Below are 25968 nucleotides of genomic sequence, written 5' to 3'. Positions count from 1 at the left end.
GGATTAAACATGCCAGTACTATGCATTTTTGTACAAAGAGAAGGTCAGCTCTTTTATCTGCGATGTGCTTGGGCACGCTATCATTCAAGGCTTGTGTAATAAAATTTTGGTTTGGTGCCTTTCTTCTTAAGGCCAAATTCCAAAGCCAGTCATGACTATGAGCGTCTAAAAAGTCAGTGCATTGGGGCCATGGCAGATCTGCAGTCTCTGAAGAACCAGCATACTAAAACACTCAAGAGGTGCGAGGAGGCTGTGAAGGAAGCTGACTTCTACCAGTAAGTCTTCCTTGCAACGAGTTTTGTCTTTCTTGTTGTTGATGAAGGACTCTGTTGTCATATGTATCTCTGTTATGCAGTTTGTGCTCATCAGTTGCTTAGATTTCCATTTGGTATCAGTGGTAAGTGTTGTAGAATATAGAGAATATAAACAAGCTTGGGGTGGGATTCTGCAATCTGCTGCTTTTCAGCATTGAAATAATCAAGTTTTATTGCGTTGTTTTGCTGCAGCTATAACAAACACTTGCGTGGTGTTGTAGTTAACCCGACTGAAAGAACATCGCTCGGAGCTACAGTCGGCTTTCACGTTTAAAGGGAACTGGCACTACAATATAACAACGTGCATGGTTTTAAAAGCTTGGAAAATGGAGCCATTTATATGATTGAATCATTCAGCCTCATAGCTTGTGAGCCCAGCCAAAATTTCTGGAGCACAGAGGCAGAACATGTGTTTCGATATTTTTATATTTTCCACACACCTAGATTACTAAGCAAGTAAATTAATATCATTAATGATTGTGTGCTTTTACCTAATACAATTTAACAATTCATTCACAACTTCTACTCTGAGTAAATATTTTTTATCAATTTTATTCTCAATCAGTTTGAACTTTGGTTGCAAATTTTAGATGATGTAGAATAAATAATATTTTAGTTTTACATTTTGCATGTACTTGCGTATCCTCTGTCTGTGTTTACCTAATCTAATCAAAGTTTGCTTTCTGCTCTGTATGTTTGCACGTCCATCTATGTTCACTCTTCCTCTTTTTAGCATGCTGCACAGCCGTGTCTTGGGCGACCAGACACAGCTGAAGGAAGAGATGGAAACACTCAGGAGGGACAATGCCCAACTTGTCCGGGAGCACAACCACCTAAAACAGAACTGTGAGGAGCTCAAACGACTGCACAGTCAAGACCAGAAAGAGTTGGCGGACCTTCGGCTGCAGCAACAGCAGGTATAACGCGGTCACAGACGCACCGCTGTTGCTGTCCAGATGTTATATAAGAGATTGAGTGACATGGCACAGATGGTGGGCCTGCATATATAAAACCGAACTGCTTTTTCATGTAAATATTTGTTCCTTTACTAAGGCACCACATATTTGTAATCTTTCTGAAAGCATGTGAGGCTGGCGTGCTCATGCGTGTGTTGCAAGGTGTGAGCGGCAGCTCTCCTAAAGGACAGTCATTGGTTGTGCGATTTGGGTGTACTGCTATAAACAGAAACTCAAGTGCAAGAGCACACACGTAAAGGCCACAGTGTGACCAAACCCGTGCTTGGTGCTGTTGTTGGCACGCACAGGATTGTACGCAGTGAATTAGTCACCAAGGGTCAGTTAACACAGTGTTCTACCTTAACATCCTGAGGCATTTAATGACAAATGTTTGTGCTAAATTACATGAGCTGTCCGTGCTCATAATGTGTTAATGTACAGTCAAAGTCTTTTTCCTGCACCAACACTATAATCATTCTCCCTAAACTCTACTGACCACACATAACTGTATCTTTTTTTTTTTTTCCCCCTAAAAAAAACCAGTGTATAAGAGAATGTGCACGTTGGAGATGGTGTTAGATGTGCTGGGAAAGCACGATTTCCCAGAAGTTCTTGCTTAGTGAGGAGACTATCTCAAAGTTGATAGTGATCAGATTTAAACAGGATTCAGTTCTTGCATTTCTAAGGGGCAGCCACAGATTTTTTATTTTTTATCTTTTTGATCGCACCTTATATATTTTGGGATGTCAGAAAGTCTTTCCTCTTGTGTTTTATGTACTGAATACTTTCTTCTAAGAGCACAAGGGGACAGTGACCCATATTGTGAAGTAGTGTCTTACACAGTACCCATGGGGACACTGCAGTAGTTGCAAGCACAGGGCAGCCAAGCAGAGGGAAATGCACACAGAGCATTTCTGAAAAGGGCACACACAGAAGAAAAGGGCTTGGCTTGGGCAAAGGGCACTCTGACCCAAACAACGTAACGATCACATTGGTGCATTTGCAGTGTGTGCTTTCGCAGAGGTCAATACAGCCTTCGGGTCACAGAAGCTCTTCTGGGAATCTGGAAGACTATATCAGCAAGACCTGCAGAAATGAAAGAGAATAAGTAGTGCAGTCTGAAGGGCGCACTCTGTGCTTAAAACAGTTAAAGACAAATGACTGACCAGCACAGTTAACTAAGTACGTAACTGCAGTCCTAGAAATAAACTTGCCCTTATAAAATCTGTTTTGTTTTTGTTTGGTTTTTTTGTTTGTTTTAAGTGGGCACAGATTATCTTGCACTTACACTCCTGTCCGCACATTAACGCCATCTGCTGCTAAGGTGGGGTACAACAAGTACATACAGGTTTGTGGTATTAACATTTTGACCAATGCTAATTGCTTTGTATGCATTTTTGTTACCAGGTAATGAGCGAGAAGGGCTCATCAGAGGTATTAAATAAGCTGTACGACACTGCTATAGAGAAGTTGGAGGCTGTAAAGAAGGAGTATGATTCCCTGAGCAAGCGTTACAGTGAGAAGGTAGCTAACCACAACACAGACCTGAGCCGCCTGGAGCAAGCGGAGGAGGAGAACCGGAGGCTGCAGAAGCAGATGGATGCGTTGCTCAAACAGCGAGACTCAGCTATGCACTACCAGCAGCAGTACTCTACCTCAATGAGGAGGTGAAAGCATCATTACGTGACACAAAAAAGACACAAAAGGGTTAAATTAAATTGTCTGTTTGAGTCAAAGTAGGGTTAGTGCTGTACTCAGACTACATGCATTTCTCCCCTCTTCCAGGTTTGATTCAGTGCAGCAGGAGCTGAACAAGTCCTCAGCTCAGAACAAGGAGCTGCAGAGAGAGATGGAGCGGCTGCAGTCAGAGGTGACGCGCTACAAGAACTTGCAGCTGAAGTCGGCCAAGGACTGCGAGAAGTACAAGGAGGAGAGGGACTCTGTGTTTAATGAATATCGCCTCATCATGAGTGAAAGGGACCAGGTGATCAAGGAGGTGGACAAGTTGCAAACTGAACTGGAGGCAGCTGAGGCTCGACTGAAAAACACTTCATCAGAGAGGGTGGTGGCCAGTGAAGAGTTGGAGGCTCTCAGACAGGTATCGGGCTTTAAAACACGTTAAAACAACAGCATATCTTCAGGTGTATATGTCTTTTATAACTGATAGACTTCAGGACAAGAAAATTGGCACTGAATATGACCTGCTTAAAGAAACATGCCAAATCCATCAAAGAATTTGACTTGTAGTAGTCATTTTAAAAAAAACAACCCAAAAAACTGAAAGGAGCATTGGCTGTCATGGTAAAGCTGAAGCCAGCAACCATCTAGTGTAGCTTAAAGCCTGGAGTGGGGGAAACATTTAGCCAAGCTGCTTCCAAGGCTAACAAAATGCAACTGGTTTCTTATTGCAATACTGAAGGTCTTGGGTTTACTATTTGATTTTTTTTTTTTTTTTTTTTTTGAGATCATTTTGTTTTTCTAAATAAAACCGAATTGACTCTACTTTCACCATAACCTTCAAAATCTATAAATCTGCACATCTGCGTCATCGGTTGATCACTAGACACCTTCTCAAACTGTACACACGAATGGTTCTGCTTCTTTTTGGAGGATATTTCTGAACACTGCAAAAGGATTTGAAGCTAGTATCAGATCACTCTGCATTAGACCCCCAACAATATTTTCACATCACATTAATGACTCACTGTGCTGAGATGCCCTCATTCTATTTTGCCTTTTGTTCTGGGATAGGAGTTGAACTCGTCACTGGTGGACCGTGACAGGGCCATCTGCGAGAGGAATGAGCTGCTGGAGAAGTATTGCCATGAGGTGAAGGACAAAGCTGAGGCCCAGAAGGAGTTGAGCCAGGCCTGCAAGGACATCGAGACGGTCCGGGAGGAGAGGGATGTGGCCCGCAAGGAGAGAACAGAGGCCATCATTCAAAGGGATCAGCTGCTCAGAGAATACTATCAAGCCAGACAAGTAAATGTCACTGCTCTTTCATAAAATCTCAGGAAGCGTCTGTTGACGTCTTTGTTGTGGTGTCCTCTTTATAGCATATACTATCACTGGTGTAGCCTGTGAACCAATTTCCCAACTTGTTTTTTTTCTTCAAAAGGTAGCCAAGCACTTATATCTAGCCCTTTCTTCCTAGATCCATGATATGTAATTCAGTATAAACCAAAATGTATGATTAAAAAGCATCTCTTTCTACCCACTAAGCAGCCATTTAAATAGTCCTTGTGCAGGGTTATATACATGAAAAGTACTTGGTTTGTTGTATGGGACTATTGTTTAGAATGCTTAAGATGAAAAACGAGACGTAGTGTGTTATAAAATTAATCTTTTTCATGTACTCTTAATGTTCTTAGAAACAAGACTCTGCCACCTTGGACATGGAACGAGCCAATAAGGAGATCGAGATGCTAAGGAAACAGTATGAAGCGATGTCCCAGGAGCTGAAGGAGGCCACACAGGAAGCTGAGGTGGCCAAATGTCGAAGGGATTGGGCCTTCCAGGAGAGAGACAAAATAGTGGCGGAGAGGGAAAGCATAAGGTCAGTGCGTTTATGGGTTTTTAAAAGACTTTTAGCAAAGCTGAGAGGGTCTGTAGTTGATCTCCCTCTCCAATAAACTAATTACTCACAATCTCCCTTCTCTCCTTTCTGTAGGACTCTGTGTGACAACCTGCGGCGAGAAAGGGACCGGGCAGTCAGCGATCTGGCTGATGCCCTGCGTAATTTGGATGATATGAGAAAACAGAAGAATGACACATTGCGAGAACTTAAAGAACTAAAGTGAGTCTTCACCGTGGTTTTAAAGCTGCTGTCAGCTCTGAAGTCTCTTGTTTGACTCCCTCACTGCATGATATTTCCACATTTCCAACTTTATTCTCCATTTGTTTCATAAAAGCTGAATCCCAATAAAGACTCATAAGGAATAAGTGGAAAGGTCTTCTGAATTTCAGCAAGTGCAAACAACATGGCCTCTACTCACTCAGCTGTGTGTGTTGTGCTGTCTCTGTAAGCTGTTGTAGTCAGTGTGTGGCTTGGCTGGGCATAAGCTATGACATTCAGCCTTTGGAGACATGGTGTAGTGCAGTTGTGTTTCTGGCAACATTTCCACACACCCAGATTAAAGTGTAATCCCGCAAAGCGTCAGTGTTTTGAACACACACATTTTGTCTCGCTGTCTTCAAGGCCCTTCATGTGACTGTGTTTAGAATGCATGTAGAGGCTCCCTCTGCTGGCGAAAGTGTGTATGACAACCATTATGTGTCAGGTCCCTGCACGAGGGTTGCGATTTCCAGGCTGGAGGGTAGATTCTGGGGAAAGTCGAGTCTCTTTCCCCATCTACTAATTTAATCCTAACATTATCTAACTATAACCACTTGTAATGTATGGTGCTTGTATCCAATTATTATCTAACTAGTAATCTAACATTTTCCCTATATAGAGTATGCACCATACAGTGACTTTGAGTTTCTTCCTCTATCCTCATCAGAGACTGATGTACAATTGGGGTTTTAATGTCACTGCAACCCTTAAGGCATGCCTCAGTAGGACACCATATATCTTGCTGACAGTGTGGCATTGTGTGCAATCTACTTTTAGATTTTTTTTTTTTTCTGGGAATAAATTTAAATTGAACTCGTTGGACCTCTAAATGGAAAGTGTTCGTAAGAATGAGAGCACGTCAGATGTTTTGAAACAAAGCTCGAGACTGACACGAAGATTAAAATATGTAAAATTCTGCGCAATCTGTAGATGCAGCTCCCTTTTGATCCAGGCCGTATTTTTTTTTCTTTCCCTGCTCTTTCTTTTTCTCTCTGCCCATCCTTCCTCAAGTGACTAACCTTTGACTCTGTGTGTGTTATGTCTGCCTTTGTTAAGGGAGAAGATGGAAAGCCAGCTGGACAAGGAGGCCCGGTTCTGTCAGTTAATGGCCCACAGCTCTCATGACTCGGCCATTGACACAGACTCCCTGGAGTGGGAGACGGAGGTGGTGGAGTTTGAGAAGGACAGGGTAAGAGTAGTGGTCAGGTCTTATTGCTGAGATTGAATTGGTCACATGCTAATCTCCTGAGAGCCAGCAGACCCCTAAGATCTGTCAAAACATGATGGCATTAAAATGGGTTTTTCAGAATGAGCCAAGTGACACTTATGTTATTGGCTTCACAGGATGACATGGATTTGAAGGCGCTTGGGTTTGATATTGCAGAGGGGGTAAATGATCCATATTTACCTGGAGATTGTGGCATTTTTGTTACACGGGTGGACAAAGGAAGTATCGCAGATGGAAGGTTAAGGTATGAGCTGCCTCAAGAAAAGATCTGTTTATGTGGCTTTATTAATGCTTTATTAAATACCTCACCCTTTGTTCTCTCATGTTTTTTAGAGTGAATGATTGGCTATTGAAGATTAATGACATCGACCTGACCAATAAGGACAGGAAGCAGGTGGTGAAGGCTGTTCTTAATGGCGGAGGACTGATCAATATGGTGGTACGAAGGAGGAAGTCTCTAGGAGGAAGGCTGGTCACTCCTGTCCATATAAACCTTATGGGACACAAAGGTATAATACTGTCTCTATAAATGGATTGAAATATTTATATAGATGTCTGCATTTTCCTTGTTCATCAACCTCTTTTTGTCTTTTGTATCTTAGACAGTGGCATTGGTCTGGAAAGTGGAGTGTTTGTCACTGCCATTGTCCAGGGAAGTCCAGCAGCGAGGGAGGGCTCTCTCACAGTTGGAGACAGACTCATTGCTGTGAGTTAGTTTCAGCTTCTATGAAATCCCCTCTCTCTATTTTTTTTTGATACTCTCTTCCTGTATGTCTGGCACACTGCAGTTCACAGAGGTTTCTTTGGGTTTCTAATCCAGCCCTTGATCCATTTCAGTATCCACACTCCAAAAGTAGATAAGGTGGGATTTGGCTGAGGGTGTGAAGTGGAAGGAGGGAAGTCTCCTCTTCTGATTAAATCCTCAAAATCTTGGAGCTCTGCAGTGGTAGGTGGAGCTGTCTCCAAGCACATAGCTGCAGTATACTCACCCCAGAGGGGAACTGAAGAGAGACGTGTCAGAAATCCTTCTTTTTAAAGGAGATGGAAACGCGGCCTTGTATTTAGTGCTAATCTTCCAGCAGCAGCAGAATTCTTAGGTCCCTGGTTTGTTTAGAATCATGAAACATGTGCATCACCTTTAAAGGACTTAACGCACGTAAAATCTGCGCAAATATTTAGTGGGTTAAAAATATTTTCTTAATGCACCTCTTCACTTTGACCATGTCGTATAACTAGATAAATCTGCAGTATGATTTTTAAATTTTTGAATCCGAATATACAGATCTGACCAATCAGACCACTCTATTTGGCAACAAGTCTAGCACTTTAATAACACAATTTTACTTCAGACACAGAGCAAGTCACCGCTCCGGGACAATCGGCTCTCTGAAATTATTTCTCTGCCTCCTCAGATGTGTTCCCAACTCTTCTAACAAGAGTTCAAATTGCCCCACTGACATCCAGAAATATGCATGAAAGTGGTCCGTTACAACACGATTGGCTCATGTTTCTCACCTTGGTGATTCTTTGGCTCTTTGTGGCCATGAGCAACTTTGATGTTACAGAATTCCCATATAGATTTGACTACCTTGTCTCCCTTTTTATATAATCTCTTTAGCATGACTTAATAAATGCATAGTTGCATTTGCAAAAAAAGAGAACAGCGTGCTGAACTGGAGGTGAAATAAGTACAAAATGCAAATGAATGCCCGCTACTGAACCCTAAAGATCAGAAGTGAAGGTTTCTTTCCCCTGCTTGTTCTAGGTTCAGGCATGATGTTCTTTCAGGACATAATTTATGTTAAATCTCAGCTGTAATAAAGTACGTAGTTTGCTCTTCAGTATCTTTGACCTTGTTTGTGTTTTGGAGAATCCTCAGGTCACGTCTGTTCTAAAGGAATGTGCAGACTGCAGTGTGAGGGGTTGTTGAGACTGAAATGTATTGGCCTAGATTTCTTGTGGTTTTCCCACCGCAGTAGCATATGACACATCTCGGAGCCTGGGAATCTCATGTTTAGGAGATTTGTCACCTGTATGTGTTTGTAGATGTGTATCTGTTATAGTGATACTGCTACCCAAGATGTACAAATGCATCGGGGGAATATCAGGAAAGACAAGTGTGCATTGCTTTTGTGTTGAAGGACCTGCTTTTATTTCCAGTGTTTTTCCCCATTCTGCAGATAAACGGAATCGCTCTGGATAACAAGTCTGTGACAGAGTGTGAGGCTTTGCTGCGTAGCTGCAGGGACTCTCTCAGCCTCTCTCTTATGAAGGTGGGCCAGTATTCATCTCACTCTGTGAACTCTGAGAGCCTGACTGAAAGTTTTTAAAAGATTTCCTTTCTACTGCTGTCCGTCCTACATAGCAGGTTTACAAATTCAACAGTGTGGTTTGTGAGAACTGAGAAAACGGACTCATTTTGTTTGTCAGTGTATTCTTTTAAAAAACGAAAGTATGTTTATCAGGTGTGGTTAATCGCTTCCATTGCTCTCTCTACAGTTTTTCCCTCACAGCACATCAGGCCAGAACATTTTTGAGAGTCTGCGCGAGTCATCAGAGAAGTCAAACGGGCGCATTCACCTGTCGGAGATTCACTCCCGGAACAGTCGGAATCTCAAACATAACAGCTCGACACAGACGGACATTTTCTGCCCAGATGTTGGAAGCGCTAGCACAGGCAGCATTTCTGGGGAGAGGAGAAAGGTCAGAGGTGAATCTGATGACATGTATGGTGACATCAGCAGGCCCTTCTCCACAGGATCCCTCCATGCCACCAGCCTTCGGCCATCTTCAGAGTTGGGAAATGGCCGGTATGGGCCCAGTGCTTTCCAAGAGTGCTGTCCCTACACGAAAGCGCCTTCCTCTTTGCCCTTTGAACCAGTTTCACCTGCAGACTGCATCACCATGGATGCAGCCATGGAGAAGAAGCACAGTGGCGGCACATGGCCAAAAATGATAGTGGGAAGTATGTCGGTCGCTCCAGATACTAGAGACACTAGTCCAGTCTCTGCAGCCACCCAACTCTCCATCTACAAATCACCCAAGCAGAGGAAGTCCATCTTTGACCCAGACACTTTCAAACGCCCTGAAACACCTTCCACTAAGATGGAGTACATGGCAGCCAATCAGACTGCAGCAGTGGCTGCTGCTGCTGCAGCAGCTTCTCACTCTCCACAACCTTCAAAGACAGAGTCCCTCTCCTCCTCATCAACCCCTACCCCAACTCCCCCAACCCCACCCACTCGCAGCGACTCCTTCAAATTCAAACACAAACATCAAAGCAGCTCTGCCTCTGACTGCACAATCACCTCTGACGGCAAGGGAGAGGCTGCCATCTCCATGGCAGCAGGCGAGTGCAGAGACAGGAGTGAGCGAGAAAGGGACAGGAACGGAAACCACTATTTTGTGGAAGGCAAGGTCCTCACCTCACGGAAGTCTTGTGATGAGGACATTGGTCGTACCAGAGGGGAGGAGCCAGAGGTGAAGAGGCCGCGCCCTAAATCTGCCCCTGCCCTTCGACGTAGGATGACCCCTCAGACCATTACTCTTCCCACCTTCCAAGTGAGTTGAGGGGCTCAGAGGTGCAAAAGTGCATTTAGTTTGAGTCACATTTGTTTTTGCTTTTCCCATAAAATATTATTTTGCTTTCACCCTCAGTCAAACTGGGGTAGTTTTGATTAGAAGCCTCTGTAATGCAGAGAATATGATGTATTTGAGGGAAAATTCAAAATGGGACCTTTCAAATCATCCCGGTGGGCCAAAGCTTCCATTTTATAATAGAATTTACAGCCCAGACAGAGTAAAGCCTCTGGGATTTGCCTCTTGCCAGTCTGTCGGAGTGATTGATGCCTTGCACCCCGTGCACAAGCTGAGTCAGAATCGAGTGCTCAAATACCATACCTGGAGAATGCATTAAGGATAAATGTTATTTTCAGTGTTAGGAGATGTTCAGGTTGTCATTCTTGCCATATGGTACTTGCCCCACTGTTTAATTTTTAACTGTCATTAATCACAGAGCTACTCTAATGATGAGCATTCACCAGAGCCCAGGGACATGCTGCGTTCCTCCCCCAGCCGCTCTCATAGACACAGTGTCGGCTTTGTCCCCACAGTCTACGGTGGATCCCTACCTCCGAGTAAGTTTGCAGACTGCTGAAGCATAGGTCGGTCCCTATGTGCTCTCAGGATAATCACAGATTCCAGCGTCTATAAAATGGTCGTGTGTGTGTGAATGTGTGTAATTGGCAGATTCCACCCACCGTGGACTGTCACCTTGCCCCGCTGTGACGGCCGTGATGAGGAATCCAGTGTACACTGTGCGCAGTCACCGTGTTCATACCAGCAACTGTCCATCTGTCGCATCCCAGATATGCCACCAGCACACCCACACCAGGTTATAGCCTTTAAATGCCCACAGTTTCCTTGAACCCAGCTTTAAAACTGACGGTTTATCTTCAGGCTACTTTAACTGGAAGTTTAGTGTTTTGTAATGACTAATGATTTAAAATTATCCAGTTCCCCAAGGCAAACTGACAGTTATTTTACATACCTGCTGTTGCTTTGCCTTAATATCGAGATGTTGCAATTTAGCCCAGCCACTCACACAGTTTTCAAAGTTTTGTCATATACAGTAAAAAAACATGCTTCTCTGTACAAAAAAACAAACACATAAACTAAATAAATAGTTTATCAATTATTCTATTATTAAAAACATTAGAAATACAGTAGAAATAATAAGATTTATACATATGATATAACATTGAGTGTGCACTTGTGTGTCTGCAAAACTGAAGTAGTCCAAAAGGTAATAAACTCCTGTCAAGTGTTAGAACTTTAAAGGCAGTGGGGAACAGAGTTCTTTAGTCTACAGGTCTGAGTAAATTTGTAAAAATCAGCCTAAATAATTAAAAAAGAATCTGTGTTCAGTTATGATGGTCTCAAAGCTTGTTTTCTTTCCCTGTGCAGCCCACAACACCAGGGTCGTCTGAGCCTGGACCTGAGCCAGCAGAAACGCTCAAATGACTTCTCCGAATCCTCATCATCACGCAGCAGCAGAGCTTCACACGGTACAAACTCACTGCCATCCAGTGCACGGCTCGGTCAGTCTGACACGCACGCACGCACGCACATGCACACACCAGCAGTCCCAAAGCTCAACACCACTTTTTCTATTTGCATTCATTTTTGTGTCTTATCCTTCTCATGCTTCTGACAGGTTCTTCCAATAATGTTCACTACCGCACAGAGAGGATCAAAATCCCCTCTACTCCCCGCTACCCGCGCTCCATGCTGGGCTCAGACAGAGGTACTGTGCCTGCTGGTAAAATACAGTCAACACATCAAATGATTGTTAAAATATGACTATTGAAGTCTCTCAGATCAAACTCTGAGGGGGCAGAATTCCAGACTTTTTATTTTATTTATTTTGTTTGTTTGTATTTTTTTCAATGTCTGCTTTACTATTGTTGAGCTTGGTTAGTTCAGTGTTTTTTTTATAGAGGTTTAAACTAAGGTTAAACTGCCTAAGCAGAAAAATCTTTACCAGTTTGTGATAAGCAAACCAGTAAGTGGTTTGCTTATCACCTCTGGGTTCATGTGGATCAGTAGTCAAATTGTGTTAAGACACAAGAATAACATCTAGATCTAAGTGATTAATCCAAACACTCCTCAGGTTGCTAGAATAATTTTTCTTCTGATTCAAAATGTCAAACTAACATTTGCATGAGGCAAATAAAAAATAAAAAAATTAAGATTTGAGGAGAAAATTTAGGTTTTTAATGATCTTTTCTGGGAGGGAAAATGTTATGAAGTTGAAGTTTTCATATTTCAGTGTGTATTTTAGGAATGTCCTTATTCTTTTCTGCTCCTCTTTACCTAAACCCAGGCTCCCTCTCGCATTCCGAGTGTAGCAGTCCCAGCCTCATCACGCCTCCACAATCACCACTCAATCTGGAGACTTCCTCATTTGCCAGCAGCCAATCACAAGGATCCATTTCTACTTTACCTCGGATCTCAGTCAGCCCTGTGCCAATAGGGGAGCGCAGGAAAGACAGGTATGATGTAGAGAACTATTCCCACATTAAAAAGAAAATTAAATTAAAGGGAACATAGAAGATGCTAACTGTGTGTGACCATCTTGTTGAGAGATTTTTTTGCAGCGTCTGCTATCGGACTGAGATGCTGCAAAAATTTCCCTCCGAATGGTGTAGTTGTTGGCTGAATGATGATTAGAAGCTGGTACTATATAGCCTGTGTCTGCCCTCAAGGATCCTCCTAGGCTATTTCAAAAGGTGTTGCTAGGCAACAGGTCCATCATGGTCAGTTGTGCAATCCCCCCATTGAAATTCAGATTGAAATCCTATTAAAACTCCATATGGTAATATGGTTTGCTGTTTTTCAAAAAAGCAGTTTTTTTTAATGTTTTGTTGGAATCTTCTATCTTTTAACTTTCCTGCCACATATTTTATAACCAACACCACTCTTTTACATGTTACTATCTCTGTATGATATCTGTCTTCCATTTTCCTCTTTATCTTCCTCTTGCCTCTCTGCAACCCTCCACTTCCAGATCTCTTTACCGTAATCGCTCTTTTCTAAGGATTCCTCTGGCTGCAAGGCCGAGGTTCTCCTCTCTCAGGAGCCTCAGGTTTGTTCCTTCTCACAGTGATACAAACAAGGATATGCCCCCCCCCCCCCCCCTTCCCCCAGCCTTCTCCCCAGCCCATGTTGTCAACATGTAATAGTTGGATAGAGAAAAAGGAGGACCAGAAAGGCTTGTGAGGTTTATGTGGACTATATGGAATGCAAAAAGAGGTTTTTATTTATTTATTTTTTTTATACTTTTCTTGGGGTGGGTTAAAAAAATTGTGTAATTCTGAGACAGATGGTTGTTTGCATGCAGCAGTGTGATTTGTGCCTGAGGACACAGAACTCTTGATTAGATACACTTTCAACTTCAAAGGTTTGGTGTTGTTTATGTGCCCCGCCCATATCTCTCTCCATGTCAGAAAGCCATTTGAATCTAGCAGGGTGCATGTAGCATCCGTGCTCTATGATAACACCATAGTCACTATGCATGTGTGCACTGCTGGTTTTTAAGCCAAGTCACCCTTTAGTCTGCAGTATGTATGTTATGCACTGGTATCATTATTATTCAGCCTCAAGCTTCTAGATCATGATCTTTTTGTTTGTTTTTGTACCGCACCACTCTCTTTACCCTGGTCTCTGGCTGCTAATCCACTCCCTCTTATCTACCTACATGAAACTGTAACCCATATCCAAAGCCACCTTGTTATGAAGACCCACAAAATTCATGCAAATCTTCTTCATGTGAAAGGATTTCACATGGCTGTGATTTCACTTTTGTGCACATTGTCTCTGTAAAGCTGCGGTTTCTTCTATAGGACGGTCACAATGTGGCACTCTGCAGAGATGATCCACTACATACCTGTGGGTGGGGGGTGGTATTGAAGCTTGGTGTTAAATATTCTTAAATTTGAAGATAAGCTTTTTATTCATAACTTATTTAGAATTTGAACCAGATGTAATTTTGTGTAACTTAAGGAAAAGCCCAGTCAGGAAGTAACTCCCCAGATCTGTAAGGAAACATATTACCCTCACTACCTTGTACTCCTGTGTGGTGACCTACTTATAACTGCATTTATGTGATTCTGTTCATTCATGTATATATATTTTTTTCCTCTTTTCCCCCATTAGGCCATACCTGGAGGAACCCCGCAATGTCATTGTGCACAAAGGTGCAGAGCCTCTGGGCATCTCCATTGTCAGTGGGGAGAACGGAGGAATCTTTGTGTCTAAAGTCACTGGAGGTAGCATCGCCCACCAGGCAGGACTGGAGTATGGAGACCAATTACTGGAGGTATGAACAACCTACTGTTGGTCAAAAAGGTTACATACCTTCAAGCAACATAAATAAGAGTTTACTGGCAGATGCCTGCAAAATAGAAACACAGTAATACAGATGCCACAAATATATTCAGTCTTCAAAGGCACAGTCATTTTGCTGCCTACCATACATTTATTCTGTTTGGCTTCACTTCCTGGAGGACTGTATTCATTAGTGCTGAAGCTGTTCCCAGTATTTTAATACTTGCTGAAATGCCTTTTTCTTTTTTCCCTCTACACAAGTAAAATAACTGCACAAGCTGTCACATCAATTGTGAGTTTACTGTAGCTGTAGATGATGCACAGTTTAGGTAGTAAAAAAGAGAAACACTTAGTAGGAATGTTTTTGAAGTGAAGAAATATACCCCCACTGCGTTTGCAGAAATTTAGCTGCGTGTTCCATACTTTTGATTTATTTCACCATCACATAAAGTAGTGGAGCCTTTAACAGTGCTTCGGCTTGTCGCTTCCCTTTAAGTAAGAGCCACAGCGTCTGGGCTGCTCCAGTGTAACGTGCCCTCTTCACATTTTTACAGGCATGCAACAGCATATGAGTGAGTCCAAAAAATATCTTTTTTTTCTTCTTCTTTTTTTAAGCATATCTGTTTCGAAGCAAGATATTAATAGATATGTCACCGATATATTTATTATTAGTTGTTGAAGCTCAGTAAAAATGAAAGCAGATGCCTCCTTGATCTGGAGCTCTGACTATTATAATGTATTTTAAGGGCTGAGGTGCATGCATTCAGCTCTACATTCATGCATATGTACACTCTTCCTTTTTAATGACTAGTCAGCTCTCATAACTCATAACTACTTTCTTCACCAATTGCTGCAAATAACTGAAAGCATAGGTGTCAAACATAAGGCTTGGAGGCCAGAATCGGCCAGGCAAAGATTCCAATCTGGCCCACTGGATGGCTTTGGAACAAGTAAAGGAAGGCATCTTGCATCTAAATTTTGGACTTTTAACTGTATTTTCATAGGTTTTATAGCAGTTCCTAGTGATAAAGACACCCCCCCCCCCCCCATTCTCATTTATACAACACAAAGTAATTAACTAATATATAAGCAAATTAAATAATTTTTTTTAATGTTAGTGAACTTTTCTGTCTACTCTAGAAATTTGTCTGTAATTTTACGTATTGATTCTTAAATTGTAAAAAATAATTCTACAGCAACATTTCTTTATCATGTAGATAAACAGAGGTACTTCTTTTTCTTCGTTTCACTTGTCCTCCCCACTTCACATCAAAGCTATATGTGGCCCACAATTTAGAATGAGTTTGACATCCGTGACTTAAAGCATTTAATAGACTGATAATAGAATATATTCCCGTGTCTTCCTTCATTCCCTGTCCTAATCACACTTTTCTCACTTTATCAGTACAATGGCATCAACTTGCGGAACGCTACTGAGCAGCAAGCTCGTCTCATCATTGGCCAGCAGTGCGACACCATCACCATTATGGCACAGTACAACCCACACATGTACCAGCTGGGCAACCACTCTCGCTCGAGGTAATGTGGCGTTAGTGTAGGGTTAGTTTTTATCGGAATCTCAGCTGTTTCATTTGGCTAATTTTTAAATCGGTTCCAGCTGCATTTTAAATACACTGTGGCAGTGAGGCCAGGTGTTACATCTTATTGACTTGCACTTTTCTAGCTGAGTATACATAAAGTAATATCTGAAACAGCACTTGATCACCCAGGTGAAAAGATTAACTTTGTAGCTGTTTGTCTTTAAATATTAGAAATGTGCACAGAGTCAGACCAACACAAAAGGTTTTAGGCTCATTTCAGCATTGACTGTATCTTTTTTTTTTTTTAATAAGATCCTGACACATTAAAGTGGACCTATTATGCTTTTCCTTATATTCTGCCATGTATATAATGAAGTTTCAAATAATGAAGCCAGTGTAGGTACAAGCTAAAAGCTCGGGGTTCATATTGCCCTTCTATTCTTTTTTTTTTTTTTAAATTGTAATAGGTCAGCTTTAAAGCATCTCCACATATGCAGAATATAGCAAAAAAATACTAATACCTAAAATGATTCATCTGTTAGCCTGATGCTTTTCTATTATTTAAATTCTTGTGATCTTTCACCAGTTCTTAACGAGAGAAAACGCACAATATAAAGCAAGGAACAAAGTTACAAAGTCTGAGTCACTCTAATTAAAATTAATGCACTTGGCCAGTTTGCACTGGGTCCAATAAAAGCTGGTGTTAATCTAAATTTGGACTTTTTTGATACTTGGATTGGCTACAGAATACGTTCAGGTCAAATAAAACATTTGTGACATTTATGAAGCGCATCAATCATAACTCCCTTTTTAATGCAATCAGTGTAACCTATTTTGCACTGCAGCTCCCGTCTGGAGCCGGTCAGTACTCAGCCAACTCCGCAGGGCAGTGGGACCGCTACACCTGACAATCACTCCACCATCGATACACTCAGTGAACAGGACGAGGGCACACTCACTCCCTCCTCCAAGCAGACTACGCCCACTACCAGCCCTCACAATTTTATCAGGTACACATGTAGGCAAAGATGGGAAGACAATTACACACACAATTACACTTCATTATCTCTGTAACTGACTCTTGTTGCCCTCCAGGATGCCGTCTGAGGGGGGCAGGAAAGCGGGTGAGCCGCGGCTCGTAACAGTACGCAGGCCTGGGGTGGAAGTAGGGGTCACACTCTGTGGAGGAAACCTGAGGGGTGTCTACATAGAGAGTCTGGATGAGGACAGTCCAGCTCGAGGTCCCGATGGGCTGCTTCCTGGGGACCTCATCCTGGAGGTAGGGACATATACTGTAACCCTACCCCACATTCACAAACAGACACATGGAATTTTATAATGGACCTGGATAGATTTCATACAGTATATTCATATTCAGTCGGATGGGTAACTGGAAAGATCAGTCATTTTAAATTTGTCATTTTTGCATGAATATTGTATTAGTAACTAGTAAAAGCCTCATTCATGTTTTGTTCTGTAGATGCAGTGTTTCCCTAAACGCCTCACTAAGACAGACACGTGATGTTACTGTCTTGAGAGGAGACATGTGATCTGACCTCGATAAACCCAACTACCAACTATACACTACATGTCTGAGCAGGACAAGTTTGCTAACTGCCTATAGGTGTGCAAACCCAGTCATGTTGGCAATTAAATGTAATTGTCTGCAAAATGGTCCTCCAGCTGTTTCTGTTTAGTTCCACTTACTATTGTTGCCCATGTCCCAACCTCTTTTAGACATGCTGATGCCATCAAATTCATTGTATTCTATTGTGGAGAAAAAAAAATATGGGTGCATGAGATTTGCAAACCGTTGCATTCTGTTTTTATTAACATTTTACACAGGGACTTTTTTGGGAATTGGGTTTATATGCTCTTTTTGTAGTGGTTTTGTTTGTTTTTTTTCCTGCACATTTCCCACAGTTTGATAATCTGATCATAGCAGCATGGCTGCAATTTACCGTAATTGCCTGCCGTTCAGGTGGTTTGTGGTTGTGAAAGTGTCATGCAAAACTTTCATTCAAGATATGAGAGAACTGATCATCCAAATGAAATCATACCTGAAACAGCATTTTCAAACATAAAGATGTGTCCTTGTTTCCTATAGATAAACGGTAAAAATATTTAGGTGTAATACCAGCCACAATACTAATTTGTTGTTTTGCTGTGTCTTGTAACTTTTTGTGCTATTGTTTCTTAAAACAATAGGGGGTGGTGGTCCCCATCTTTAAGAAGGGGGACCGGAGAGTGTGTTCCAACTACAGGGGATCACACTCCTCAGCCTCCCTGGGAAAGTCTATGCCAGGGTGCTGGAAAGGAGAGTTCGTCCGCTAGTTGAACCTCAGATACAGGAGGAACAATGTGGTTTTCGTCCTGGTCGCGGAACACTGGACCAGCTCTTTATCCTCTCCAGGATACTTGAGGGTGCATGGGAGTTTGCCCAACCAGTCTACATGTGTTTTGTGGACTTGGAGAAGGCATTCGACCGTGTCCCTCGGGGTGTCCTGTGGGAGGTGTTGCGGGAGTATGGGGTGTCTGGCCCATTGCTACGGGCCATTCGATCCCTATACAACCGTTGCAAGAGCTTGGTTCGCATTGCCGGCAATAAGTCGGACTCGTTCCCGGTGGGTGATGGGCTCCGCCAGGGCTGCCCTTTGTCTCCGGTTCTGTTCATAATTTTTATGGACAGGATTTCTAGGCGCAGCCAAGTGGCGGAGGGCTTTCGCTTTGGTGGCCTCAGAATCTCATCTCTGATTTTTGCAGATGATGTGGTTCTGTTGGCTTCATCGGGTGAGGCCCTCCAGCTCGCACTGGAACGGTTCGCAGCCGAGTGTGAAGCAGCGGGAATGAGGATCAGCACCTCCAAATCTGAGGCCATGGTTCTCAGCCGGAAAAGGGTGGAGTGCCCACTCCGGGTCGGGGATGAGTTCCTGCCCCAAGTGGAGGAGTTCAAGTATCTCGGGGTCTTGTTCGCGAGTGATGGGAGAAGGGAGCCGGAGATCGACAGACGGATTGGGGCTGCAGCTGCAGTAATGCGGACGCTGCACCGGTCCGTCGTGGTGAAGAGGGAGCTGAGTGTAAAAGCGAAGCTCTCAATTTACCGGTCGATCTACGTCCCTACCCTCACCTATGGCCACGAGCTGTGGGTAGTGACCGAAAGAACGAGATCGCGGATACAAGCGGCAGAAATGAGCTTCCTCCGAAGGGTGGCTGGCCTCTCCCTTACAGATAGGGTGAGAAGTTCGGCCATCCGGGAGGGGCTCAGAGTAGAGCATCTGCTGCTCCACATCGAAAGGAGCCAGCTGAGGTGGTTCGGGCATCTGATAAGGATGCCTCCTGGGTGAGGTGTTCCAGGCATGTTCCACCGGGAGGAGGCCCCGGGGCAGACCCAGGACACGCTGGAGAGATTATATCTCTCGGCTGGCCTGGGAACGCCTTGGTATTCCCCCGGATAAGCTGGAGGAGGTGGCTGGGGAGAGGGAGGTCTGGGCCTCTTTGCTTAGGCTGCTGCCCCCGCGACCCGGCCCCGGATAAAGCGGATGAAGATGGATGGATGGATGGATGGATGTTTCTTACAACTTGAGTGCCAGAAAGTGCTGGCATCTTGTTTGCTTGTGCACCATTCACATGCCGATGAAATGATTACAGGAGTGTAAACATTCATCAGATTTCGCCCTTTTTATTTTCGTGATGTAACGAGAAATAAGCCTCCCTTTTTTCGCATTCTCCTTTCTTTCAGTACAACTCGGTGAATATGAAGAATAAGACAGCCGAAGAGGTTTATGTTGAGATGTTAAAGCCTGCGGAGACAGTCACATTAAAGGTGCAGCATCGGCCTGATGACTTCAACGTGGTCAAAGATATTTCAGGAGATGGCTTTTACATTAGGTATGTGCTTGTACTTGCCTTAAACATACGGTCACGTAAGAGTTTTGTGATCCAGGTTTCTAAAAAGAGACCGCTAATTTTCCCACAGCAGCCTCATCTCTTTTTCTTCTGCTAAATATAGAACCATCACGAGAGAGCCTTTGGACAAGCTGGACTCTTTCTCATCTAACCAGTTATGTCCCAGATCCACTGTATCACTGCAGCGAAGCTAATCACGCTACAGATTTAGGTTATCTGATCTCAGTACACACCAGATGCAACACCACATCCATTTTAGTTCTCAGTGTTTGCCAGGGCATTAGAGATTCACGGTGTATGAATGGAAAATTAAGTTCTATAATAGTCACTTTTATTGTTGGGTGTCAGTCTGGGCGTTGTTGCCGCAGCTGCTGCAGTCACTTGTCATATAGGCAAGTGGGCTTGTGATGTCATCTGCAGTAAATATACTCAGCTTCTGTGGCTGTCATAGACGGGCTGCTCGGGAGTGACTTACAAACCTCCAGTATGAGGAAAGCAAGGCTTATATTGAAAATGAAATGGACACTTTCTTTCTTTTGCTCATGTGTTACTGATTCTTCGTTTTGTTCTCTTCACACTTATCTTGTGTGATTCCTCACCTCCTTTCTCACTTTATCAACTTCATGCTCCTCTGCTCCTTTCGTTCTGCTCCGTTCTTCATAACTCCCCATCTATCTTTGTCTCTTCCTCCCACCAGAGCACTTTACGACAGGGTGGGGGAGGCCGAGGGGGACCTCAGTTTTAAGAAGGATGACATCCTGTACGTGGATGAGTCTTTACCAAAGGGCATCTTTGGGACCTGGATGGCCTGGCAGCTAGATGAGAACGCGCAGCAGATCCAGAGGGGGCAGATCCCCAGCAAGTACATGTGGGTGGAAACTGCAAATACACAATATATTTCTATCATCACCATTCATAAACAATTTGTACATCACCATTCATATTTACATTGCTGTCGTCACATTTACAGTTGTTGTGAGTACAATATTGACAGTTTTCCTTTTTTCTTCAATAATAATAAAAATCTAAAGAAAAAATAAATGAAGGGAAGGAAAAATGCACACACATATTTAAAATCTAACAGACTTTAGTATTAACGTCTCGCTGTTGTTTAAAAAATAAAAATAGGTCTTTATCTCCAGAAAAATGATGTCGTTCATTCCATCAGATTTCCCAAATTCTATCCAACCACATATGTTGGAAGGTCGAGCTTCAAGCATCTAATTGCAATGCATTTAATTTAGTTGCTGCTGTCAGTGGTAATTATAACAGATATTTATACTCAGGAATTAACCCGGGACCTTGGGCTCTTTTGCGTGATTTTGGTGAAATACCATCTTGAGAACTTTGTGTGGCCATCAAATTAGGTCAAGAACAAATATGTGTAGAGAGCTTCATAGAATAGGTTTCTATGGCTGAGCAGCTGCATCTAAGCATTACATCACCAAGCGCAATGCAAAGTGTTGGAGGCAGTGGATTACAGCACGCTGCCACTGGAACCCAACAGAACTTCTTTAGTATGAATTAAGGTGGAGACTGCAAACCCGCCTTCTCGTCCAACATCAGTGTCTGACCTCACAAATGTGCTCCTGGAAGAACGGTTAAAAACTCCCATAAAAGCTTCTGAGCCTTGTGTTACAGCTGCAGAGAGTGGCCCAACATCATATTAAGTCCTATGGATTAAGAATGGATATCACTCGAGTTCATATGTGTGTAAAAGCAGAGGAGTGAATAGTTTTGGCAATGTAGCGTGTATGTGGGCAAATTTTTGCCATCACTTCTATTGTTCTGAAAAATCAGATTATAACCTTCCATTTGAATTCTCCATGAATCTGAGCTTGTTTTTTCCCATTTCTTACACATATTTTTAAGCTTGTAGCAGCTATGACCATTATCCCTGCCATGCTGCTGCAATTTAGGAAGCACATTTAAAATCACTTACATTTGTTTTTAAATTGCACTGCAAGATCTTATTTTTGTCGTACTGCAGAGGTGTGGTGCTAAACAATATGCTTCTAGTTTGTCTTGGCATTAGGAACATTAGTCAATAACATTTAAATTCTGATTAAAGGTGATCCTGTTTTGGAAACCAACTCCTCAACTGCAGTCTAATATCTACAATAGGAATCCAAACTGACCTTTGGTTTGGATTCTCTTACATTAAAACTTTGTTTTGTGTCTGTTGTGTAGGATGGACCAAGAGTTTTACCGCAGACACAGCGTGACGGAAATGAAGGAAGACTCCAGTAAGACTCTCTCTGCAGCAGCCCGCAGATCCTTTTTCAGGAGGAAACAGAAACACAAACGCAGCAGCTCCAAAGACAGCAAAGAGATGGTGGCTTTGGACACCATCAGCACAGACTCCATCCCCTTCCTTGATGGTGCGATCAAAGGCTTAGATGTGTTGTTGTAGTAGTGGTAGTTGAACAGCATTTTTGATTGGCCTGCTTGTCCTGTTTTATTCAGACTGTGTGAGCTTGGCATACCAGCGAGTCCAGAAGGTGGAGTGCACCTCTCCCCGACCAGTACTCATCCTCGGGCCTCTCACAGACCCTGTCAAGGAGATGCTGGTGAAAGAATCCCCCGGAAAGTTCTGCAGATGTGTACTGGGTAAGGTGATGTCGTGCAGATGTTTCAGACCTGTAAATCTGGAGAATGAATACCTCATGTACATCAGTGAACTGCAACTAACGTTTTAGGAGGAAAGCTTTAGGGTGTAATTTAGCAAGCATTTAGTTTCTCATTTCAGTGTTTACTTTCTTTCATAGCAGGAATCTTCACTCTCGTACTTTTTCTGTCTCGTTTGCAGAGGTGATGAAGGCGTCCCAGCAAGCCATCGAGCGGGGCGTCAAAGATTGCCTCTTCATCGACTACAAGCGCAGGAGTGGACATTTTGATGTGACCACGGTTGCTTCTATAAAAGAAATAACAGATAAGGTATTATTCTGTGCTTTTCTTTCTCTTCAGATTTTATCGGACAAGATGAAACGACTGTCTGCATTTGGTCAAGATAAGCTATCACAGCTGTGGCTCTTTGATCTCTGACAGTGGACAATAAAAGGCAAGATCGCTGATGGTGAAAACGGTCGTCGATGATTGCCGTTATTTTTATGTCTTTTTGATGCAGGGCTGTCACTGTTTGCTCGACATCGCCCCGCACGCCATTGAGAGGCTCCACAGTGTTCACATTTATCCAATTGTTGTCTTTGTCCGCTACAAAAACGCCAAGCAGATCAAGTAAGTATCAACCTGTTTTATAACAAATTTGGACAGCATGACTTGGGGATGTCCCGGTATTTTTGTGTGTGTGTCTGTGTGGCTGATGGATGGATGGATGGATGGATGGATGGATGGATAAATGGAGCAGGATAAGCCTTCACACTCTATCCCACCATGAACCCTTTGGCGCATCTGTAAAAGCACCACGCTCCAACACACACTTGCATAATCCGAAACAGCTGGTGAAACATCCTGGCTCCCGCCCCCCCAAGTTGAAGTGCTGTATGCCTTTTATCACTTAATATCTGTAGGTGTTTGTTGGACATTGTTGTTGTATTTTTAAAATTGGGACTTTAATACCTGAAAGTGTCAGTTTGTATTAAATGTTTTGAGTTATCAAAAGCTTAATTGGACACAATGGAAGAGTAGAAAAGATGGTTTTGTACACTTTTCCACGAATACGTGTTTGCCCCCTTCCTGATTTCTTTTTTCTTTTTTTCTTTTTTTTTTTTAAAATGTGTTCTGAAACATTTAAGTGTGACTGTGATCTGAATGACTTTTTTTTTTCCTTCCCTCACAGGGAACAGAAAGATCCGATTTATCTGCGAGACAAAGTGTCTCAAAAACATTCCAAGGAGCAATTTGAAAGTGCACAGAAGATAGAACAAGAATACAGCAAATTCTTCACAGGTATGTATTCAGTCAAGTTATCTTTAAAAAAAACAACAACCCACAAACAGAAAAAAAACCGCTTGGCTTTAATAAAGTATTTTTGTCTTTTCAGGTATTGTCCAAGGCGGCACCCTCCCGTACATTTGCACTCAGATCATGACTATAGTTGATCAAGAACAAAGTAAAGTCCTGTGGACTCCACTCGGCTGCCCCTAGAGGAGACGAGCAGCTATTACAGCAAGCTTCGGCTTTCATCCCCATTCCCCGCACACTAATTAACCCTTTCACACTACACCATTAGGTACACTACATAGAGCTAGTTGTGTAAATTATTGCTATATTTTTTTTAATGTTGTCTTTTGTTATGATTCCTAATCAGAACCTCGTTTATTTTGTGATGTACTCGGGAGCAGGTTAGTAGCACTGGATATCAACATTAGAGTTCTTTCAGTCTTCCCTAAGGGTTTGTGGTGGTGTATTTGTGATGCTGCAATGTAAGCGTCCGTTTACAGTCAAAAGACGAGTCTGACTATTGGTGTTCAATATTTGCTTGAATGCGTGTGCCCCGCCCCCATGTACGCAAACCTCCTTACTAATGAAGTTCAGCCACCTCTGACCCGCCCGTGTACCAGATGACATTTGTGGTTTCCCTGAAATTATGCACCCATTTGATGATGACTGACAACTAATTGTATTGTGTGTGTGTGTATGTGTGTGCGTGTGAGTTTGAGTGTGGAGAGGGGGAAAAAAAGCAACATTGAGACTGTTGTACACAATTGTAATGACAATTTCAAATGAGTTGAATCACATTGATACTATGCTATAGAAATGTAATGCCAGGATCAGACATCACATTCGCGTGGTGTTTCATCACAAAACAGGAAAAAAAGAAGGAAAAAAAAAAGAAAAGAAGTATCAAACCTCTTGAAGTATGTAGCTGTGGTCTTACTGAGCCCATCTCAGCAGTGATGGCCATCAAAACTCTAAACACATTGATGTTTGCTCTATGCATTGTGTTTCTGTAGTAGCTGGGTGTGTGGACAGCTTACGGGCCTTTCGGAAGTGCCTTCGGAGAAAAGGCCTGATCTGAAACCAGCCCTTGATCACTTAGCCAGAAAGCTGAGGATTTTTTTTTCTTCTTTTCTTTCTTTCTTTTTTTTCTCTGAGTTTCTAATCTGGATCCGATGTATCATTTCACCCGTGGTGGACTAGATGATTCAGAGGCTGATTTGAGACCAGTACTATGTAGAGCGCATGACAATGGCGAGGTTTGGAGGGTAGGTCGAAGCGGCGACCAACGGGTCAACTCCTCAGAATGCACTCCAGGGCTAGACAGACCACTGTGTAACTATCATTCTCTCTTTAACATATATTTAACAACACTATAGAGTATACCTTATACAGTATGCAGATACAGAAAAAAAACAAGCAAAAATATATATATAAGTATATATATATAAATATATAGTTCATGTATTTTCACTAGGTCATATGCCTAGGAACGTCTGGCAGTCAAGTCACGTCTTTGCAGGTATTAGCATGTGTTTTTCTTTTTTAATGTTTCTTTTTAAAGACTTTTTTTCTCTCTCTGTGGTTCGTTGCCAGTCACTTACGTACTCATTCAGAGACACTATGAAGCAAAATTTGCAGGGTAATGTCTTATTGGAGTTTCCTCTGATCCGTTTAAATGTTACTGACTTTTCATTGTTATTTAATTTTTTTTTTTTTTTTTTTTTTGTTATTCAAGAAGCAAAAAATATTGACTACAGATATTCTGCCCTTCCATCAAACCATATCCTGTATCTTGTTGTGCCAAAATCCACTAAGTCAACTTTATCCTTTATTTCTGTTTTGCACTTGTTTTTTCTGTGAACCTTAAACATGTCACTGTTCTTAGGTTTCCAGCAGATTATGAATAGGTACTCTAATTTTTGTTGTGGCTAATTCATGTTTTTATGTATCACATCAGTTCCTTACATTTCATTGATGGCCTTTTTATTCGTAATTAGGGGGAAAGGATCACTTCTTATTTGAAATATTAAAAAGGGATCTACTCTTGCACAGTTTTTCGAACAAAACAAAAAGGTCCACGTGTTTGACTATTGGGCTAAAGGAGTAAACAGAAGCAAACTGTAATGTTACTATTTTTATGAGTAGGTAGCGTATGTTTAGAGAGCAGGACACAACGTGAAGTGGTTGTACTTGTAGAGAAAGAGTGTAGATGCCAGGTACTGATTGAATTTTTCTTTTATTAAAAAGAATGTGATTTGTATGTTAAGACATTAACATGAGAATAAAGCTCATTTTCTGTATCACAACATGGGCTCATTGAGTCTTTTTTTTTTTTTTTTTTGGTTAAATGACTATTTATGTTTGGGAAGTATCAAAGAAAATATGTTGGTACAACATG

The 25968-nt window shown here is 42.3% G+C and overlaps 1 protein-coding gene across 3 annotated transcripts in view; it reads left to right on the top strand.

Moving 5' to 3' along the window:
* Positions 1–25295, top strand: part of dlg5a (discs, large homolog 5a (Drosophila)) — a 39235-nt gene extending 13940 nt beyond the window's left edge. Inside the window, exons 4-33 of one of the 3 annotated variants that reach the window (XM_085427996.1) lie at positions 132–275; positions 1048–1231; positions 2678–2937; positions 3056–3368; positions 4022–4252; positions 4642–4826; positions 4941–5066; positions 6162–6294; positions 6450–6577; positions 6667–6842; positions 6936–7039; positions 8514–8606; positions 8833–9894; positions 10349–10469; positions 10582–10726; positions 11299–11399; positions 11549–11638; positions 12218–12386; positions 14050–14212; positions 15626–15759; positions 16607–16771; positions 16857–17040; positions 19501–19649; positions 20365–20535; positions 21858–22048; positions 22134–22277; positions 22477–22604; positions 22795–22904; positions 23467–23576; positions 23671–25295. In XM_085427996.1, the coding sequence (XP_085284122.1) occupies positions 132–275; positions 1048–1231; positions 2678–2937; positions 3056–3368; positions 4022–4252; positions 4642–4826; positions 4941–5066; positions 6162–6294; positions 6450–6577; positions 6667–6842; positions 6936–7039; positions 8514–8606; positions 8833–9894; positions 10349–10469; positions 10582–10726; positions 11299–11399; positions 11549–11638; positions 12218–12386; positions 14050–14212; positions 15626–15759; positions 16607–16771; positions 16857–17040; positions 19501–19649; positions 20365–20535; positions 21858–22048; positions 22134–22277; positions 22477–22604; positions 22795–22904; positions 23467–23576; positions 23671–23774 (5518 nt within the window). In that variant the 3' untranslated portion in view covers positions 23775–25295. Of the gene's footprint in view, positions 1–131; positions 276–1047; positions 1232–2677; positions 2938–3055; positions 3369–4021; positions 4253–4641; positions 4827–4940; positions 5067–6161; positions 6295–6449; positions 6578–6666; positions 6843–6935; positions 7040–8513; positions 8607–8832; positions 9895–10348; positions 10470–10581; positions 10727–11298; positions 11433–11548; positions 11639–12217; positions 12387–14049; positions 14213–15625; positions 15760–16606; positions 16772–16856; positions 17041–19500; positions 19650–20364; positions 20536–21857; positions 22049–22133; positions 22278–22476; positions 22605–22794; positions 22905–23466; positions 23577–23670 lie in introns of those variants that run through there. The other 2 variants (XM_085427995.1, XR_014914320.1) reach the window with 2 other exon arrangements.
* The last annotated feature ends 673 nt before the right edge of the window (positions 25296–25968 follow it).

Source organism: Rhamphochromis longiceps, linkage group LG13 (genome assembly GCF_057381845.1).
Source record: "Rhamphochromis longiceps isolate RC_006_pf linkage group LG13, R_longiceps_female_GT1.1, whole genome shotgun sequence".
Taxonomy (NCBI): domain Eukaryota; kingdom Metazoa; phylum Chordata; class Actinopteri; order Cichliformes; family Cichlidae; genus Rhamphochromis; species Rhamphochromis longiceps.
The sequence above is the reverse complement of the archived record's forward strand: the minus strand, read 5'-3'. Positions and strand labels throughout refer to the sequence as shown.